Raw genomic sequence first — 22,681 nt, 5'->3', positions numbered from 1 at the left:
AACTAATTTAAAATGTTTGCATAATGTAATCCAACAGAAATGTCATTTTAACGTTCTTTATACTGATCGTGCATTAATTTGATGTTGGTGGCTGACTTAACGGCAGGCATGTATGTTAAATCCGACATAGCTGAAGTGTCTTATAAGCATGGAGAGAGAGGACCAGTTCGAGCATTGTCCATGTTATCTGACCTTTGTAAAAATTTACTGTAACTTTTACAGTGGTCATTAGAAGATAGTCTCAAAAAACCAGGCTTGTACATTGGATCATGGGTACTGTCAAGGCACATTAAAAAACTCAATGCATCGAACTTGCTGCAGTATAACTTACTGAGTGAATTGAGGGGGGGGGAGTATAGAGATGGAAAAAAAATACTTTGCCAACCAAATTGCAACAATCCTCTAATAAAGTAAAATCAGTGAAAATGGTATCTGCTCTGAAATTGAATCATATAACAGCTTATGCAGCAATGCTAAATTTTACATAATCTTTAAAATGAAAGACATTGTTAAAAACAAATTTTAAATGATAGTTAATGAAAAAGAGTGCGAGGTATGAAAAAAAAACTCACAGCAAAGCTATGAAGACAGAAGACGATGTGTGATTCTGTCCCGATGTGTGAGCAACATTTAATCTTTAAAGATTTTACTAAAAACATTTTCTTCCTGAAGCTCCAACTCAAATTAAATAGGGGTTGAGATTGAAATCCCTTAAAAAATAATTTTGAAATAATTGTCTCCGGCTATGAATGTTCCGTGAAATAAAAGGACACAACTTTAACATTAATATTTTTATTTTTAAAATTCATTACTATATACATATAAAGAACAGATGTATGTTTTTCTCTTCACAAATAATTTTATAAGATAACAGAATTATATAAATTTTATGGAATTTACAAGACTGTCTACTTGCATTGTTTGAGCAACTAAAGCAAATACATAATATTCCATTACAATTGTTGAGCTATTCGGTGTATAGACGATATCACAAGAATAATTAGTTGGACTAGGGATAGTGTATATCACAATAGACACAAACTTTAGATATTGGGCTTATTTAACTTTTTTAATGTAAAGAATTCAGACATTGAGAGTTTGAACTAATGAAACCCATACCAAAGGAGCATCTGGGGTAGATAAACTTTATCTCAATAAAGAAATCTTGATTAAAGAAAGAAATAAAAGTAAAACTTGGGAACAATGAAAAAACTTACTTAAACAATGTTTTATCATTTAAATATAGTTGGCATCCTATATAAGTTAATATATATAAGCTCATTTAGTTAAGTTTGAGTGATGCGATGAATTAAAATTTAAACAAATATGCCTTTAAGAAATGAAACTTGAAAACATTCAGACATTAAGAAATTCTATCATTTAATTTGTATGTATTAATATAAAGTAAAAATAAAATTAAAAAATACTTTGAATACAAACTGAATTAGCATGTTTCAAATACAATTATCAAAACAAATAATGCAATATGGAATAAAATATGCAATTAAAAATCTTAGCAAAAGTAGTCAAACTATTAAAATAAAAATTCTATGAAGTTTTGTGGGATTGTATAGAGCGAAAAAAGATAATGAGGACATTGGCACATTAGTGTGAAAAATATTATAAATGGAAGCTGAAACTGATATACTCATTGCTAACAGTTTAATTTGACAATGTGAAACCATTTGAAAATGATAAAAACATCATCAACCAACATGTAATACTGATTATCATGCTATTGTAACATACAAATTATTTGTTACAATTGAGAAATATTAAAAGGTAAGAGGACCTATCCATCTTTAGCAAATTTCAACTTTTTATGTTTGATATAATAAATTTTAAAATGTTGGAATTTTTTTAATATAAAATATTTTTTGCAAATGAATACTGCCATGCATGCACTTAAGAAATTTTCTTTTTTAAAAAATAATAAGGAAATACAACGTGGTGAATCTTGGACCATTGAATTTCACTTCGATAAAAACTTGTTTCGATATATATTTTGTTTTCTAGACTTGTTAGTTGTTGAAAGTTGAATATTGATCCAATTAAAACTTATTTTTAGTGACCTTTTCAAGTAGCCTGCATTAGCCAAAATAAAAATTAAATGAAGTATAGTAGTAACATCGAAAAATGCTTGTTTAGAATAAGTGACAGAGTCTATGTGTAGATATGGATGTCCAAAAAGTGACTGATGGATTTAGAAAAGTCAATTATAAAAGAATGGATTGCTATAAAAATGGACGGTTTGCAGCATTAATAAATTATGCTTGGGTAACTAGAAAATTTTATTCCACCAGTCACACATATAGTTAAACTTTCTACCAATAGGTGGAGCTGTAGACATAAAAACCGAACAGAGATTGAATCCATGTCATCTCCTGTCAGTTTTACAATCAGTTAGTACAGCGGATATTCATAATTTTGGATAAATCGTATGGAACACAGCTGTGTACAGACAATATGCATTATATTATTTCCTGCAGCGCCTCCTATTGATATGAAGTTTAACTGAATGTGTAATCTGGTGGGTTGAAATGTCTTAGTTTCCCAAGCATAATAATAATAATGCAAACCCCACATTTCTACTGCGTTCTGTTTTTTTTCGTCGATTTTCAAAATCCATCAATTATTTTTGGGACACCTGGTACATTTATACTAATTGAGGTTTGGTAGCACTTTTTGCACAAAGATCAAGCAATTTATATAAATATCACTTTTCAAAATATCAGAACCATCATTTTATTTTGGCAAACACTTGTTCCAGTAAACCAGGTTTATCAAAATTAATTTCAAACCCTCCACTATTTATATTTATACTTCTGAAACACAAAGCCTTTTCACTAGTAATTCAAACAAAATTAAGTCTCATTTTATCATCTTCTGTGGCTTCTTTCTATCATTGTGTTTAGAAGTTTCTTCAATATCTTTTCTGGTATAAGTGTTAGTATCCTGGTTCTTCCTTTTTGTCTACCTCCACCTCTTTGGTCTTTCCTCATAAAAGCTCTTAAGTAGAGTCAAAATAATTCAGGAGACTTCTGCTGCCTGTGATTGTTCATTGCTTAAAACTTGTACATGCTTTTAGGCCCTTTACTGCTGTTAATGATTAAATCAGTGAAACTGTTATCTATATCATTTAGATTTTGGCTATTATTGGATGATTCATATGGTTGATAAATACTAAAAAATAATAAGAATTCATTTCCCCCTATGTATCTACATTGTATAAGATAGAAACCATCCAGAAGTTAAATATCAACATCATTAGAATTGAAGTTACTAAATAACGACTGCTAACTAATTAACATCAGAAATTTTCTCCCAATGTGCTTGCCAAGAAAAAAGTAGTTAGAAGGAGAAAAATTAGCCTTTTTATTACAAAATAACTATTTTATCGCTGGAATTTTATTTTAATGTTAATAAAGAAAAAGGTCCTCTCTACTATGAGCAAGAATATACTTGAGCAGTAAATCTCACTGTCTTTTTCCACACTATACAACAAGATGTACAATAAGAAAAAAACTGCTATTTATCCCACACATTATTTGAACACAAATAACACATCAACAGCCAAAATATTATAATGTGTTACATTAACAACCAGTGATAATACATATAACATCAAAATTGTTAACACATAAGGTTCTATAATAAATTAAATAAAAATATTAAATATTTGAACACTTGGATAGAAAAATACTAAAATACCCCATCTACTTAAATATCAAAAGACAATAAAAATACTAATGATAAATGATACATACTTTTAAAATACAATATAGTACATAAACAATTTTAATTTTTGAGAAGAATAAATATTGTAGATGAAAAATTTGTGCTATATTGTAAGAGTTAACTAGAAACATTTATGATTGTGACATCAAACTTTATCCAGACACAAAACTATTTGACGGGAAATTTTCGATTTCCATAAGAAATAAACTTTTTTCTTTAAAAAAAAATAGCGGAAATTCATGAAACTTACAATTTGTCAATCAAGACGATCTCAAATTAATAAAAACTAAACAAATATTACAACTGCAGTGGAATTCCTGTTTTACGATTTCCGTTGGACAAGATGCTTATGCATGGATAACATAAAATCAGGGTTAAAAAAATATAAAGTATATTTCAAAAATTTACAGCTGAACTACTAGAAAAAAATTTGTAATCTCTACATGTTTTTTGTTTACAGATACAATTATAACAATATCCCTCTCAGCTCTTAATATTGTTTGCAAATTTGCTTCATGGTTTGCATTTGTAAATGTTTCAGATTTTTTAGGCTTTTAAACTCTTGATCAGTTGTAGGTGTATCCTCTGATATTTTTGTTCATTTTCATCACTTTTATCACTATCATGGGGAACAGGCATTAAATTAGATGTTGAAGAAATTGAAAAGTAATGGGATAAGTGCAATTTTATTCCAAAGGGCCATTGATCCTGTCAGATACCGAGAGCAATTAACCCCGAGAAGCTTTACTAAACCTATTTGTAATTTATTTTAGTTGGAGTTGTCAAACTATATAGAAATCAAATTCAGAACTTCCAGAACATTTATTTTTGCTTTTGAAGCATTTTGCAAATCGGTCAAGAGAATCGTAAAAATCAAATGATTGCCTAACCAGCCGTTTAGTGTAACAATCTTTAAATGATTGAATAATCCAAAGATTCAGAGATTTAATTTTTTTGGAGAAAATTCTGACTGCATATTTTACAATTTAAGCTCCTGTACTTCCTTTAATTTCCTTCCTGTGCTTTGCTCATCCAACCCCCCTCTGATTTTGTCTCAAAGGGGAAATCCACAGAGAAAAAGTCAATAGGATAAAATAAAAGGAATGTCAGAAAACTACAAACAGCTAATAAACAAGTCTCTTTAAAAGAAAAAGAAAATTCAGAAAAAGTTTGTGTGAGCTTTGTAGATAAAAAAAAATTATTTTTATCTGTTAGAAAAAACATATAAAGCAGGATTTTCTTAAAAAGGGTAACATAAAATTCAGGATAATTTAACATTATTGGTATAGACAATAATTCTTGGACCAGCAGAAAATGATGTAATAAGTGGTATAATGTATGCAACGGACAAAGTAAAACTGGAGTTCCACTGTATAATTCGATAGTGTTTTTTATTCGGCCTTTAAAATTTGTACTCATTTATAAATTATCCTTAAAGACTGAGTAAAATAAAAATATTTCTTGGCCTGAATAAAATGTTATAAGGCATATTTAACAATTTCAAGATATATGACCAAGCAATTATATAAACTTCTGAGAAAATATTAAACATAGCAAAATCAAATTTAGTTCATTAGGGATAATGAATTTAATTTCAATATCTTCAATAAAATTGATAATTTTTAATAAAATGCATACTGAGTTGTTAGAAATATATTAGAAAGTATTAAAATTTGATTTGCGTTTTTTTTTCTGCCTTTATAACTTATTTATAAATCATTCTTAAAAATAAGTTATGCAAATAAAAATAAGTAGTTTGATCTGGATAATTTGCTAGACAGCAAATTCATTGTGTTTTTCTTTTCAACCTTCATAAGTTACACTCATGTAATAAATATCTCTTAAAAATAAGTGACACAAATAAAAATTATTATTTCTGATCTGCATAATTTGCTAGACGGCATACATAATAATTTCAAGATAAATGACCAAGCATTTATATAAACTTTGCTTTTAAAATGAAGTATGTAATTAAATATTTTTAAACATACTTTTTACAATAATAATTTTTTTGTATTTTACTGTCTTAAAATAAATTATTTTGTAAGCTCTTGAAAACATGATTTATAGTTTAGAATAGGAGAAATTTACTTTGATTATCAAGCAAGTTATAAGTATCAGAATTAGCCTTTATTTTTAAAAATCTCAAATAATTTATTTAAACGTAGTTAATACACTTAATGAATTTTTTGTAAGAACTAGCAACTTCCACAAATAGGTATTAATTCTACAATGTGCAGTGACGGATATTATATACACCAGTAACGATTTCCTCACCATTTTTCTTAAGAAAAAAGCTTATTGTTATGTTGTATCAATTTTGATTGATTTCATTAATATAGAAAATGACTTATTTTTGAAATGCCAATTTCTTTGCTAAAAAACTATCAATTTCATAACCTTCCTAAAATATTCATAAAAAATAGCATTTAGGAAGAAAAAAAATTATAGGTTTGTCATCTAATATAAAACATATTAAAACATTTAACATAAAACATTTAAACATATTAAAACATGAGAGAATTTTCATCAGCTATTAAATTGAATGTTAACTTTTAAAGAAATTGTTAGTACTAAGTATTAAAAACCTTTTACTTTTAGCTACAGCTTACATAACATTTGCATCAGTATAAAATACAAGCCAATTCCTAAAGATTAGTTAATTAATTTATTATAATAGTTTTGATGTTCATACCCTACTGTTCAATAGAATTTGTACTTTTGAACAAACATCTTAGTATATATAAATCCTAAACTGTTTTCAATAATATTTTTTTACAAGTCATTGGAATTTAATCTTGTCAATGTGGCTAATACAGTCGGATAAAAAGTAAAATGTGAACACAAATATGTTAATAAAAAAACAAATGATATATTTGTAAAAATAAAATTAATACTGATTAACATGCATTATTTCTCTCAGATTATTTATATTCTTATACAATTGCCTAAAATTATAAATTTGTTTGTCATAAGTTTTAAATACATTTTTTTTTTAAATATTGATCTAAAAGTATAATTTAGTTTTGTGTTTAACAGATATATTCTAATAGAAATAATTTATAAAATATTGTTTATTAATAACTTATGTTTAAATAATTAAGTATATTCATTATTCAAGTATTTTTTATATTTAAAATATTTCCTTAGGTTAGCAATTTAAAATTTATTTATGATAAAAAATATGTTTATTTGAAACTAAATCAAAAATGTGTACCTTTTAGATTTTAAAAATTTTATTATGATTTTTCTGAAGTAAAAACCTTTAGATAAATGGAAAATGTTAGTTCTAAATATCTAGAATAATTCTTTATAATTCTAAACTTTTCTACTGAAGCAAAATTAAAAATGACTATTTGAAAGCAGTTTCAGTAATGTCTTATTAAAAGCTTGCTTAATTTTTGAGTCTTTCCAATTTTTTATTATAAGCTATTCTGATAATTAAAATATAACTTTCCATAACTATATTATTTTAAAATATTTAACTTTTTAAAAAATTAAAATAATCAATTCATTCATAAACATAAAAAAGTATAAATTTTTCAAAAAAGTAGCCTTGAATTTAAAAATGTCAACACATTTTATAATTTGTTTATTTAATATTTACTTTGTTTATTTAATATTTTCCTTATTTTTATGATATTTACTTTATTTGTATAATATATTTGATTGAATTAAATAGAACATTACTTTACTTTTTAATACTTTTAAACAATTTATTTTTATTCTTAATTTTTTTTTTCTTTATATCTTACCTGTGCAAAGACTTAAAGTTCATACTGCAGTACTATAAACAGGGTTGGTTAGTTTTAACCCATACGGTTTAAACCAAATTATCTTTGAAAAAAAAATGCCTGTTTATTTTTTTAATTATTTTAATTTTTCTCATTGAACCAATCATTTTTTTATTATTATAATTATATATTTTTATATCTTTATTTAAGTAAATTTTTAATTTTGAAATTAATTGATGATTATTTTAGCAATGAATCTTTTTGAAATATTTATTTATACTGTTAAAAATAATTAGGTTTTGAAAAGAATTTCCATGAAATAAATTTAAATTATATAATTACTACTGAATTAGCACATGGATTATCATTTATATCAACTTTTAAAAACAAAAATAACTACCAGTTTAAATTTAAAACAAAGCACAGGTTTAAACAAACAAAAAAACTATTTTAAGGAAATTAAATAAAAACTATTTATTTCCGTCCAGCAATTCCACAAGAATTTCGAAAGTATGCTTTATACAAGATATACAAATTTTCAGGTTCTTTTTTACTAACAATGAGTCCCTATCCAATATAATTTAAATGTCCTATTTATATTCTTCAGTAACAGCAGACTATGCTGAAATCACCATGATTGTTTTAAATTTGTCTTTTGTTATTCTGTTGCTTGCATTTCATTTAGATTTTTTTCCACTGGCAAAAAAAAAAAAATTTGTAATTTTATTTATACACACTATATCACATAAACAGAATTATTGCTGACCCTAATTGTAATTAATAAAATGAATTTGAAGTTGGCTTTTATAAATAAATGAAAGGTAGAAATTGACATCCTAAACCCAAAGGCTACAAAAATTGAGATGATAGAGACTTTAGCCCAAAAAGGCTTTATCTTTTAATTATGAATGAGAAATAATGCCTTAAATATTGTACTCTAAGTAAATTAAAATTCTAAATAAGTTATCATTATAGCAGCAGTAACTTTAATTTCTAAAAAATTTATAAAATTTTCTTAAAATAAGTTTATTATTATGCTAAATAATTTTGAATTATCATTTTTAAAATATGCATCTTCATCCCTAAAATAAATATAAAAAAATTTTGGATATAATAGCAATGTATGCAAAGAAAAAATTAAGTAGAAAGCTAAATGGTAACATAAATTTGAGAAAATAAATAAAGAGGTGTGTATTGTCACATTATTATGGTCATGATATTCCAGTCATTAAGTCAACAAGGTTTTCTAAGCTTGATTGCACTCCATCCCGATCCTGAAAACCACACATGTGCACTTGCCATTTTCTTCCATGTAAAACTCCTTGGAAAAGATGCAATATCTGAAAGAAAAAAATCCTTTTATTATAAAATATACTAAATAAATATCAGCTTTCCTGGCAAAAATTCATGATGAAATAATAAAACAAATAGTTTCAAATATTATAACTGACAAAATAATGTCACAATATTTTATGTTACCAGACATATAAAAAAAAGATCTTTAAATATTATATGGAGCTTTAATTCTTGAAAAGTGACAGCTTTCCAAAATATTTCAAATTAATTTTATAATCAAGTTCATCTTCAGAGAGTATATAAACTTGTTATATATACTTGTTGTGTTGCATTATATTATTATTATAGTAGATCCATGCATGGCAATACTTTTACTTTTGTTACTTGCAACAAAAGTAAAAGTAAAAAGAATGTGCTTTTACTTGTACTTTGTTACTGATTTAGTACTTTTAATTGCTTTTTCGCTACTTTTTTTTTGGGGGGGGGGGAAGTACAAGTATTTGTAACGAAAATCTTGAAAGAAATCGTTCTTTTTTTCAGAATTTTTTTTAAAAAAATTTTCTCAAAAAAGAACAAGTTTGTTTGAAATTGTGGAATTTTTTTAAAATTTATTAATGTGATGCATTATATGTTCTTTAACAGCTGACTTCTTTTCCCAAACACCTTTAAGGAGTGTAATTTCCTGAAAGGGAGAGAGTGGCTCTCTACGACTTTTCTGCACAAATCACATCATTTACTCTTCTTTTTCATCTTTCCTTATATCTGATCACACACATGTCACAGCATAACAACCTGCAAGTGCCTAGAAACTAACAATCATCCCACCAGCTTGATCAATTTTGTTTTTATCGCAGTGTTTTCACTACAGCGTGAGAATCTCGCATATTTTTTCTTTTCTCGCTTTAAAAAATATTACCGCGAGAAATTCGCGCATTCTATAAATCAATTTCAAAATTCGCGAATTTCTCGCATTTTGGAAAATGCTTCGAATTACGCCATTTAGAATAAAATCCGCTTCACCTTTCTTCCTGGATCTTTCACTATTTTCAACATCTACCCCGTTATCTAGCTTCCCTATTTATCAGTATTGTTCAGAACGTTTTAGAACAACAGAACACAACCTCGGAACCTCTTTCAGTACACATTTCTCAGCAACCACGTGTTTACCGTAGGTAAGATTTTTTCATGTAAGACGTTCAAATTTTTTATGTGCTAATGTAAGATGGACAAATACCTTGTAAAGGCAAAATCTTCTATGATGATGCACCAAAAATATTCAATGCTTTAAAAAATAGAAGACGTTATAAATGTATTATAATTAAAGAAATGAAATGAAGAAAAAAAATTTTCAAGAGTTTCTGTGTTTTTTTAGTTTTTAGAAATCTCACCCTGTTTTTGAGAAAGGGTGAGAAATCCTCACCCATTTTTTTTCAATGATGAAAACACTGTTATCGGGAACTAAATGTTCTGATAGAACCTCCTGTTCTTAGCTAAATAAAAAAAATAATAAAATCTCTATTTCAAGAGAGCATCAGTGGAAACTACTACCAAATCAACCCTTACTCATGCCCCTCCAAGGTGATATATGCGCTTTGGCCGACAGCTGGGAAAATACTTTTATTTCAAATGTTACTCAATCTTATCTTTATTGCTTCAGAAGAAGTATTGTTGGACTCCTTTATGAGCATCTAATTTTTTCTTCCATGGGCTTGGGGGTTGGAAACTTTCTTCCTGTGGGAACTTTCTGGGGTTCCTTTTCTTAAAAATTGTTCATGAGAAAACATGTTATGAATACTTATGTTTTCAATTTCATTCAAAATTTTTGGAGCTCTTTTTCAAACTAAGGTGAGAGTCTTATCTTTCATACAGAACAGCCTTCTTAAAGAAAAGTACCAAAAATTATAATAAAATAATCATAAAATACTTTAAATAAATACTTCAATAGCTTGTTTAAGCAAACATTGAACATGATTTGAGCTCAGATGACAGTCTTCCCATTGTTATATACCCCCCCTCCATTTTGTTGTACTAATTTTGCACTAAAACAGTAGATGAGCTTTAAATAAATCCTATATCAGCATAGATTTTCTGTCAATTAAATACATTTTTTACTAAACAAATTTTGAAATTAGGGAAAATTTATAAAGGGAAAAAAACATCCTCATCCTTCCTTAATGAAAAAAAACATTAGAAAATATGCAATAACTTTTTTTTTTTTTTTTTTTTAATTTAGTAATTAAAGATGCTCTACTTCTTGGTGAGATTTTGAGCCTTCAACATCTTGATGAGTTGCAAGAATAACACAGGGAAGACCTTTTAAAGAGCTGTTTTGAAGAGTTTCCTGTAAAATTTTTGATGACTGTTTTAACATTTCCTCACTAGCAGCTGCATTGATAACATACAGAATACCATGCTGCCCTTCAAAATATTTACTCCAAAAAGGCCGAATCACTTCTGAGCCTACAAATTGAGAAGAACATATTATATTTATATGAGCAATACAAGCATGTTAATGAAAACATACAAGATCGAAATAAAATTTTGAAAGAAGGAAATGGGGAAAAAATGATTTCTAAAACATGGAAAAAAATTTTACCTCCTAATTCTTTTATATCCACAACTGTATCTTTTAAAGGTAAGGTTTTAATGTTGAAACCTGTTAAATAATTAAAAAGACAAGAATTACTTGAAATAAAGAATGATACATTAACATACTACAATTCATGAGATAACATTACAATGTCTACAATAAAGGTGCACAACCTGCAGTCAGCTGTTGATGTATGGCCATATCTACATCTGAGCATCATGAAAATAAGACACTTTGTGGATCACCAAAATAAATACATATTTAAATTTACAAACAGACATTTAATGAACAATTTGTTTTATAACAAAAGTGAATGATTGTTATAAGAAATTAAACAAAATCAAAACTAAAGCAAGTAACTTTATCTTTTTTCATATCTTAGCTATAAGCTTTCAAAACTAAAGAAAAAATTTTAATAAAATAATTTTCATTACATTGTAAAGATTTTTGTTAATTGCTATAAGACAGACAAACACATTTTTTTAGTGTGTGTCTAAGGCCCCAAAAACCTATTTTTTAATTTATTACATTTTCAAAAGTCAGGCAGTGACGCTTGATGCAAACTGGTACCATTATGGAAGTAACATCTTCCAGATGTTTCCATATTGTACAACTAAAATAACCAAAGTGTCTTGGCACAGGGTTCATGCTCTACCATAAAAATAAAATTCAAGTACTTTTCAAGGACTTTTTAAGACTTATTATAAAATTCTCAAGGACTTAAATTTTAGTTAAAGATAGACTAAAATTTAACATTTTAAACTAAAATGTTTTGACGATAAATGTTAGTCGATAATAGCAGTACTGAAAAATAAGACTTCCATTGCTCTCTCTTGATTTCGGAAAGTGATCTAAGTAATAAAAAAACAATAAAAAAAAAACAAGGGTGATTGGCATCAAGTCGAGAATAAAATTCATGATGCATAAAAACGTCAGGTTTGAATTTTGCATTAAGGCTTATTTTAAGCTAGGTATACAACCTCTGAATAAGCAAAGATTCGGGCAGAAGACGGGGTAGGGGGGAAAGTTCTATATAATACTGTGATATCAATCAGATATTTAAAAACAACTCTGTGGGGAGACTTTTATTTAATATTTAAAGTGGCAGAAGCATTTAGACAGTGAAATTTAAATTGTTCTTAAATATAATTTTGAAATTTCGACCACTTTTCTATTTAAGAAAATTAATCAATTATTGGATGTTGCGGCTTGATTATCATTTTAAATTTATTACCAGTCAACCATTTTAAATTGAAACAGTTGCCAACTTTCACCTCAATACCTTCTGATAGATTCTTAGTAACAATTTTGGTCACTTTGACTTTTTTAATTAACCACTCATACTTGAATTAACTTTTTTTCAGTAGCATCGATCATACGCACTTGACATGGTCACGTGAATATGAACTGCAACGAGTAGTTTTCAAATCGAGTATAAATACGAAAATCGATGTTTGATATTACAACATCGATGTTTGATATCGCAAAATGCGTGAATACGAATAGCGACATTGGATTTTAAACTCGCGAAAAAACTAATTGCGCTAAAAAACCGCTTAAGTACAAATCGCGATATTAGATTTTTGAATTGCTTTAATGGGAATTGCGAGTGCGATTTTTGAATCACGCGAAAACGAATTGCAACACCAGGCATTAAAGTGGACAAAAATAAAAAAAGCTGAACCTTTGCAACGCAGGTCACTAGGAGGAGGGGGGGTGCTCTATATGATACTGAGATTTATAAAAGCAACTTTCAAGAATCGCGATATTGGGTTTTAAAATCGTGTGAATATGAATCTTGATATTCGATTTTAAAATCGCATGAATATGAATCGCGATTTTGGATTTCAAAATCGCGTGAATATGAATCACGAAATTGGATTTTAAAATCGCGATTTTGGACTTCAAAATCGCGTGAATATGAATCGTGCTGTTGGATTTTAAAATCGCGTGAATATGAATCGCGATTTTGGATTTTAAAATTTCGTGAATGTGAATCATGCTATTGGATTTTAAAACCGCGTGAATATGAATCGTGCAGTTGAATTTTAAAAACCCGAAAATACAAATCACGATATTGGATTTTAAAATCGCGTGAATATGAATCACGATATTGGAATTTAAAATCGCGTGAATATGAATCGCGATTTTGGATTTTAAAATCGCGTGAATATGAATCGCGATTTTGGATTTCAAAAACACGAAAATACAAATCACGATATTGGATTTTAAAATTGCGTGAATACAAATAAAGATATTAAATTTTAAAATCGCGTGAATATGAATCGCGATTTTGGATTTTAAAATCCCGTGAATATGAATCGAGCTGATGGATTTTAAAAACACGAAAATACAAATTGCGATATTGAATTTTTAAATCGCGTAAATAAGAATCACGATACATAATTTTTAGATCACGTGAATACGAATCGCAGTGAGTAATTTTTAAATAGCGTACAAATACGAAAAACGATATCTGATATTACAACTGCGTGATAACGAATCGCAAAATTGGATTTAAAAATGCGTGAATACGAATCGCGACGTTGGATTTTAAACTCACGAGAATACAAATCGCGATATTGGGTTTTAAAAACGCTTAAATACAAATCGCGATATTGGATTTTGAAATTGAGTGAATAGGAATTGCTAGTACGATTTTTAAATCGCGTAAAAAAATTGCAACACGTAAGTTTTAAATCAGTTAAATACAAAAATCGATGATTGATATTAAAATCGTTTGATTAAAAATCGCGATTTTGGCAAATTCCGGTACAGTTCCTAATATTTAAAATTCCAAAAATCAGCCAAACAAACAAAAAAAATATATATATATATATATATATCGGCGCTCGAAACGAAACGCTTAGACTCCTTTCCACTCTATAGCAGAAGTCGCGGTAATCCGACTATCGTTTGGGCGGCTTGGGTTTCTCCAATAGGACTTCCCAAAAATTTTAGTTTTTGGAACACGGTCGGAAATTTTCAAAATTGGGGAAAAAAAGCGGATTTCCGCTTTCTCGCGGAAGTCTTTCATCCCTGCAATACATAATTTTTAAATAAGTCTAATACGAGGATCGATGATTGATATTAAAATCGCCTGAATAAGTATCGAGATTTTGTCAGAATTTGGCGCAGTTCCCAATATTTAAAATTCCTAAAATCAGCCAAACATACATAAAATCCTAAAATCAAACAGTACGTGTCATCATCTGAAAGACGGGGAAGTCATTCTCTCACACTTACGCGCGTCAAAAAGTTAAACATAGAAATACTGGAAATAGGGCTGTTTTCCTGAGTTTTCGATACTTTTCAAGGTCATTTCGAATTTTTCAAGGATTTAATATCATTTTCAAGTACTTCCAGGGGCCCTTGAAAATCAAAATGAAATTCAAGTACTTTTCAAGGCTTTTTCAAGGTCGCGGGAACCCTGTTGGCATGTATATTGGTGCCCATTCACACCAACTAGGGGGAGATTTCCGTATCCTGATCTGTGGCAGAATAATCGCCAATTCTTGGAAACTTCCAGGCAGCAGCCAGTGAGAAACTAAAAAAAAACATCACAGAAAGGGACCAACTCGAAAGGTATAACTCTTATCCACCCCTGCGCAAACATCTATATGTTGTTTTTTTTACAATTGCAAGTTTAAAATCTATTAGTAACTAAGCGATTGTAATTGGCACAACAGATCACGATACGAAAATATCCCCCCAACTACAATCACCAAGGTGACAAGAAGAAATTAAGCTTGCAATTTTTTTTAATACAATATGCTGAGATTCACTTTTGAGTTATGCCTTTCAGGTTGGAGCCCTTCGATGATTTTTTTCCACAGCAAGGAAGTTACTAAAACTTAGCTGTTATTTTCAAGCAGGTTCTGATACCGAAATCGTCCCCCTTCTTCACTTGAATCACTAATTTGCAGACACATTTGGCATGGGTACCAATACTGAAAAATCTTCCTACAAGTTACATTCTCAAAAGTGATTATTTTATAATATCACAGAAACTAGCATCAATCACTAGAGCATTATCACCTTTACAACAGTTATTGCAACATATTTTCCCATACATTAAAAAAAAAATTATGAGACGAAATTGTAACAGATGTTACTTATTATTGATTAAGCATCACGTCAAAAAGCTGCAGTAATTCTTATTGCACATTATTACGAACCTCTAAGCTCATAACTATTTACAACTGTTTATCCTTTTCAGATACTAAAAATAACTGTCAAGCATCATACCTGTAGTAGGCTCTATATCATTTACTGATTCTCCAACTAAGGTTGCTAATGCAGTAGTTTTCCCGGAACCTTCCAAACCGATGCATAAAATTTGATATTGATCTCTAATGATAATAACCGGCCGATAGCAGCTGAGCCACTGCCAGCACTAAAAGAAAATGACAAATTTTATTATAGATATCCAGTAAAATGAAAGAGTAATGTAAGCTTAATGAAATAAATTTATCTACCTTCCTCATTCCGATTCTACAAGCAGCAAAACCAAATTGTACGTTATCAAATACTTTGGGCATAATAGTGCAACCTGTAGCAATAAATTAAAGATAGTAAAAATAATATAAACTAAGTTAAATCCATACTTATTAATTTGCCCTTTCGGCAAAAAGGAAATTTGTTTATTTTTATCTTTATTTACATACATTATGGTGACGGTCAAAGTTAATAAACGAAAATGAAATATTTTTTCCTATAACTGGTTTTATGACAAATGTAATGTTCAATATTTCTATTTTAATAATTTGTGTAATTTTAGAAGTGTATTTTTAATTTATTGATTTCATTAGAACAAATGAATTTAAATATACATTTGTAGCAAGAAGGACATAAGTAAAGTGAAGAGATGACTTGAAACTGTTGCCTAGCAACAGAATCTAAAAGTAAACAATATCGAAAGTGTAAATTCATCACATGTATGTAAATGCATCAAATGAACTTTCTTTCTCAGGTATTCATTCCAATAGAAGATGAAAAGTTTCATCCAAATATTTTTTTTGTTTGGAATGTAAAATTGAATTAATTATTGATATGACAAAAAATACTTCGTGGTCAAAAAACATTGAAACTGTTGACACCAGGTAGGATTCAGTTGTATCATTATATTTATTAAGTTAAGCTGTTGCACTTAATAAGTCTATTACTTACATTTGCTTCATTTATATCACCATTATCTGAGTAATAAATTTAAACTATCATGTAAATTGGGTAATTCTAGTCTAGATAAGATTTTGATCCTTAATGACCGAAATTTATAATTTTGTTTCCCTACAATGGACTTAGTTATATTGCTTCTAGGAGCATAGCAGTTATACATTGTTTTAAACTATTTTTTCAACTATAGTGTATATTGAGACTATATTAGACTTTATTTAGATAATATATCAGTTAAACCTTTATATTTAATTAGATAAAAGCTGAATAGATGAACCACCATTTAAAGTTCTTTCAATATTTGCAAATGATTGAGCTAGATTATTGTTATGTAAAATTTATTCAAATATAACATAGGAGTCCAATTTTTGTGTGGAACAAAATTCTAACGCACAGTCGTACTAGTTCTCTAAATTTCACTCATAACAACAAAAAAATTAAATCTGTAAAAAAGTTTATATCTTTCTTGATTTTACCTTTGATTAATTTAAATTGATGATGATTCATATAGATTTTCTTTATTTGTCTGTGATATTGAGGGGGATTTTAAAAAAATACTTTAAATTAGTTTGGGAGACATATATCGTCTGCCCCTTCCTCTAATGTGGTCCTTGAATATAACCCAAAAAGCAATATGCATATGAATCAAATGGATTTGAGTGCCTGTTTCATATAAAAGGCACATTCAAGTCTGATAACAAAGTGGTATTATTAGCATAGCGAAGAAAACATAAGTGTTTTTGATTGATTTGGAGTTCGTTTTTCTAAATTATTATACTGGCATTTCACATTTTATAACATATCGTTTTCAGAATTAATTTATATTTACTATTTACTTAATAAATATTTTTGGGCATTTTATTGATAGTACAATTTACATATATATTTTGTTTTTAATTTATCTACATAGGATAAAGAACTGTATAGCAGAAATTTCAGCTGTTTTTGATGGTATAGAGAATCTTGAATCAGATTTGAATATATTAAGTCCAAATGAAGAACTTTCTGAAGATTTCTATAAATTCCTTAAAAGACTGGTAAGCATTTAATTGCTGTAATGAGTGTTAACATCTTTGTTTATTAAATTACTGTTGTTGCATTTTATGTTTTAGTTACACCTACAATATTGTTTAATCTTAATTTTCTTTTATGTTTTCTTATTATGGTAATATTTTTAAAATTAATGGTAAATTTATCATTCAAAATATTAATGTTTTGGGCTTGTATTGGTTTATTGTTACCTTTTTGTTTATCAGGTGCAAGTAAAAATCTTTTAAAAGTTCTGTGTGCCTCCATGGTAATTTAAAAGCTCTCTGTTGTTTTTGATTCCCACTAATAATAAGTAATAAACCTCAAATGCATGTAATTTATATATATTTTATGCATTCCTTATATATATATATATATATATATATATATATATATATATATATATATATATATATATATATATATATATATATATATATATATATATATATATATATATATATATATATATATATATATATTGTGGTTTGCACTACAACTATGAAACAAGTTTAGAGTTTGCTAAATTGCTAAAGTATGGGAATCATTTTTATGAAATATTGAAGTATAATTTGCAGATACCATAACTTTATTGTAGATAAAATTTGAACTGTATCTGTAACAAAGAAAGTGCAGAGACATAAAAATTGATTTTTGTTTTATTAAATTATAATCAAATTCAAACATATAATATGGCAGAAAAAGAATGATTAATAAATTTTACTTTTAAATAAGGAATAAAGGAATAATTTAATAATAACCATAATGACTTACAGTATTTGATTTTCTGCTAATGATATCTAGATCCAGGGGTCTGTCCAGACCGAATTTACAACTGTTTAGCAGGACCTTCACAAATTCAATTTTAGGAAAAATGGTAGTTTCACAAATTCAACTTTTGGAAAAATGGTTGTTTCAGAAAATACTTTTTCTTAAAATTTTATTTTTGTATCCCTTAAGAAACGATAAATCTATATTTTTACCATGTTTATGTGTTGATTTTTTAATATAATTTTTCATTTTTTACAAATTATGTTTAAATTTTCACAACATAGGTACCACTCAGAAAAACCTAGACAGACCCCTGAGATCCTTTTTGTTTATTAATGATCACACTGTGTGATTTTTTTTTTTTTTTTTTTTTTTTTTTTTTTTGTTAATAAGAATCTTTAAAATAATAAATAACAATTACTTTCTATGATTTATGGAATTCATTATATATAATTACTAAAACACTTTGTTGTAATTTTTTGTTACCATTTCATAACCTTCGATAAATAATTATTTATCACTTGTTAAATGTAAAACTTTTTCTACTTTTAAGAAGAACTCTCTGTTCATTACAATTGTTTTAAATATACTGATACCTGTTTTCTTAAATTTAATTAATTTTGCATTAATTTAGAATTTTTTTCTTGTGTAATTGAAAGTAATTTTAAATTGATATATTTAAAATGGGTTTTGCAATTGATGTTTTTTTTTCAACTGTTATTTTATTTTTTAGTGCTTGTCTTTGAAAGAATCACCAGGAATAGCTCAATTCATTTTACCTCATTTGGATGAGCTGCGAAGGCAAAATTTTCTGAGCTTACTACAAGTGTCATTTATACCATCATTAGATTCTACTGCTTCTGAAACTGAAGCTATAAAATGGGAAAACCAGATTAATTTCTTATGGTGCAGCTTGTGCAATCACTTAGATAAACTGTCACTTTCTTTTTTATTCGATAGTTATACAACAAATACCTTGTTAAATAACTATTTAAATATTTCACTTCTGAAAGATTATATTACCACCTTACATAAAATATTTGTTCCTGAGTTGGTGTGGGAAAAATATGTTTCATATCGTAAAAAATTCTTATTAACTTATAACTGCTCTTGCTCCACCAAAAGTGCTTGTTTTAGATGTTTTGTAAAAGTTTGTGGCAACTGTGTTCAAGAAGATGTATTTCTTCTTTATATTGGTTGTTTTCATCCATTAATTATTACAAAATCAAATATACTTGAAACATACATAAATATTATTGATGAAAAATTTCAAGAGCTTATGCAGTTTTTAATTAGGTGTTTAAGTTGCAATGATATTATAGATAAAGAAATTACTTCTTTTATTTTTCCTAGTCTGGCATCTCATGATAAATTTTCTAAGACATGTTTAACTTGCTTTCTGCAAAACATTGTTAGTAATGAGATTGAAGGAAATATATCTGCATTAAATGGAAGTATTAGCAGAACAATTTTTACTCAAGCCATTATTAAAAGTATTGAAATTATATCATGTTTTGAAGATCGACTGAAGAGTATTTTTGGTCGTGAAAAAAATCAACACAAAATATTTCATTATCATTATGAGGAATTTTCTAATTTATACAAAGGCAAGTAAATTTTTATCTGTCTCAAATATGATATTTGTATTTTCATTATTCTCCTCTCCTGCTTTGTTATTTAAGATACTACAGATTTTCACAATTTTAATGATTTCAAGCTTGTTTGAAATGAATAAAATGGTTAATTAATAGGCTAAATAATTAACAGACTAAAAATTTTTTGTTTATTTATGAGTTTGTTTTTTTTTATAAATAAATGGCCATTTAACTGAACTAGTAAAAATAATAGCATTTACTCTTGTTTAATTCTTAGTATTATTTTTTGTTTAATTGAAATTATGATTTTTTTTTATTCAATACAACAGAAATAGAAATTTCTATTGTAATATGTTTAATATATAAAAAATGTAGATATTACTAACATAAAAGCTTATAAATTGTGTATTCTTCTCCGATACCAAATTTATTTTTTGATTACCAAATTTATTTATTATCAGATTACCAATACCAAATTTATTTATTATCAGATGAGAAATATGAAACTTTGCTTTAAATAATAGATTTAAGTCTATGAAGCAACTTTCATATTTTACTGTGAAAATTATTTCGAATTCACTAATTATATTCTATTTTTAGGAAAGTTTTCCCTACCAGATGAAAGTCCTGAACAGTCACCATTTAATAAATCATCAAGCATAAAATCACCCAGAATATTACAAACATCTGACGAAAATAAAATTTCTTTTATTTGGAATTGGAGGTAACTGTTCAATTATTATAGATTATAGTTTCAATTATAATATTTGAATTATGATATTTGAATTATGAATGTTGAAGTAAATTAATTGCATTTATAAATTTTGATTTTACTCCGTATAATCAAATATATATGTTTCTAATTTATAAAAGAGCTATTTTTTTGCACTGTTCCTAAATTGTAACTGTAATTGTAACCCTATTGCATATATTGCTTTAAATATAAATATAGTTATAGAATGAAACAAAAAAAATTTTTTGTATGAAATTGAAAAATTTTTTTTAAATTTACAAGTTAAAAGCTTTGTAGTTATGTTACATACGTTACTTAAAGGAACCAGTCACAAGCTTACAAAGTTGAATATTAACCCTTTTTCGATGGGAAGCGCAAACGCACGCTCATTGCTGAGGGCGGCAGTCTCTCGCGGGAGTGTCTCTCCAGGGGCCGGAGGGTTTTTGACTGTTGAGCCTAAATCGATGAAATTACTGAAATATCAACGCGTTGTTTAATAATATTCTGCAGAGTATTTAAATGACATATGCTGTATATATATTTCTATAAATACTTTATTGACTTAAATTATTTCTTGTTTAAATATATATTTTACACATTTTATTTTCATTATGTACTTACCATTTCATAACTTTTAACATTATATATCCAGGGATGTGATTCTTCCGCGGATTCGCGGATTTCCGCTTTTTGTCAGATTTTTCCATTTTTCCTGCTAATTTCCGCGGAAATTTTTTTTTTTGAACAAGTTAAAATATTTTATGAGGAATTTAATTTTCCGCGGAGCGAAAGTATTGAAGTCCTCATTTCTCCCTCTGAAGTTTCTCTAAAAATCCTTTCCTTGGGATAAAACTGGTTGACCTTTATACAGGGATGAGATTTTTCGTTTTTGCCTCTCAAATTTCAGCCTTTTTATCAAAAACTCCAATTCTCTAAAAGTTTCGTTTTTTTTTTTTAAATAAATATCCCGCTTTTTTTTTTTTTTTTTTTTTTTTTTTTTTTTTTTTTTTGAAAATTTAGTCTTTGAAATAAAATAATTATATTTATTTACGATTTTCAAAGATAAACAGAAAATTCAAACTATGTCCTAGCTGCTAACCCTTCCGTATTTTTACTTATTTTAGCTATTTTCTCCGCTTTTACACACAGAAAATAAGATTTTCCGTATTTTTATTCGTCCGCCGGATAGCTCGTATTTTCGCAATTCAGACGTCGTGACCCTGTTGTCTGGCGTAAAAGCAAACGAAAAAAAATATATAGACGTGGATTTGCGGTGAAAATATTTATTTGCTAATTCAATTAATCTTTAAAATTTCTATTTATTAGGTCTAAACAAAAACAATACAAACAAGCCTTTTAGAAATCCGAAGTCCAGACTCTGCAAATATCTCGATTGTTATTCACACGATTTTAATATCAATAATTGAATTTCGTATTTACCTGATTTAAAAGTTGCGCATTGCGATTCTTCTTTACGCTATTTAAACATCGTGCATTATGATTCTTATTTACGAGATTTGAAAATCCAATATCGCGTTTTGTATTTATGCATTTTTAAAATCGCGATTTTATTATCAAGCATCGATTTTCGTATTTACCGGATTTGAAAGTTGAGCATTGCGATTCAGCCGATTTAAATATCGTACATTGCGATTCTTATTTACGAGATTTAAAAATCCAATATAGCGATTTGTATTTACGCGCTTTTAAAACCCTATGTAGCGATTCGTATTCACGCGAGCTTAAAATCCAATGTCGTGATTCGCTATTGCGGTTGTAATATCAAACGTCGATTTTCGTAATTATACGTGCTTTAAAAATTAGACATTGTGATTTGTATTCACGCGATTTAAAAGTTATGCATCGAGATTCGTATTTATGTGATCTAAAAATTACGCATCATGATCTGTATTTTCGCATTTTTTAAAATTCGATATAGAGTTTCATATTCACGTGATTTAAAAGCCTCATATCGGGATTCATATTCATAGAATTTTAAAATTAATCATCGGGATTTATA

At 27.6% G+C, this 22,681-nt stretch overlaps 2 protein-coding genes across 3 annotated transcripts in view; one reads left to right on the top strand and one right to left on the bottom strand.

Annotated features, from left to right (window-relative positions):
* Positions 1–7,342: 7,342 nt before the first annotated feature.
* LOC107441678 (ADP-ribosylation factor-like protein 15) lies at positions 7,343–16,016 on the bottom strand. Its single transcript, XM_016055021.4, has 5 exons — positions 15,837–16,016; positions 15,607–15,754; positions 11,365–11,424; positions 11,020–11,228; positions 7,343–8,812 (listed from the first exon to the last, which is right to left on the bottom strand). Exons 1-5 carry the CDS (start codon positions 15,897–15,899, stop codon positions 8,684–8,686), a joined length of 609 nt encoding a protein of 202 aa, XP_015910507.1. The 5' UTR covers positions 15,900–16,016; the 3' UTR covers positions 7,343–8,683.
* Positions 16,017–16,248: 232 nt separating this feature from the next.
* Positions 16,249–22,681, top strand: part of LOC107441693 (uncharacterized) — a 30,823-nt gene continuing 24,390 nt past the window's right edge. For both annotated transcript variants that reach the window (XM_043047200.3, XM_016055042.4), the window contains exons 1-4: positions 16,249–16,460; positions 17,444–17,570; positions 19,067–19,940; positions 20,529–20,652. In XM_043047200.3, the coding sequence (XP_042903134.2) occupies positions 16,411–16,460; positions 17,444–17,570; positions 19,067–19,940; positions 20,529–20,652 (1,175 nt within the window). In that variant the 5' untranslated portion in view covers positions 16,249–16,410. The remainder of the gene's footprint in view (positions 16,461–17,443; positions 17,571–19,066; positions 19,941–20,528; positions 20,653–22,681) is intronic.

This window comes from Parasteatoda tepidariorum, chromosome 7, assembly GCF_982258835.1.
Source record: "Parasteatoda tepidariorum strain Cologne lab strain chromosome 7, Ptep-v5.0, whole genome shotgun sequence".
Taxonomy (NCBI): Eukaryota; Metazoa; Arthropoda; class Arachnida; order Araneae; family Theridiidae; genus Parasteatoda; species Parasteatoda tepidariorum.
This window is presented reverse-complemented; position numbering and strand designations above follow the sequence as displayed.

Excerpts from the sequence above, each read along its gene's own strand:
- LOC107441678 (XM_016055021.4), bottom strand. The coding sequence starts at position 15,899 with ATGCCCAAAGTATTTGATAACGTACAATTTGGTTTTGCTGCTTGTAGA. Across the intron at positions 15,755-15,836 it reads GTAGAATCGGAATGAGGAAG|TGCTGGCAGTGGCTCAGCTG; the intron begins GTAGATAAATTT and ends ATTTTCTTTTAG. Across the intron at positions 11,229-11,364 it reads GGATATAAAAGAATTAGGAG|GCTCAGAAGTGATTCGGCCT; the intron begins GTAAAATTTTTT and ends CTCAATTTGTAG.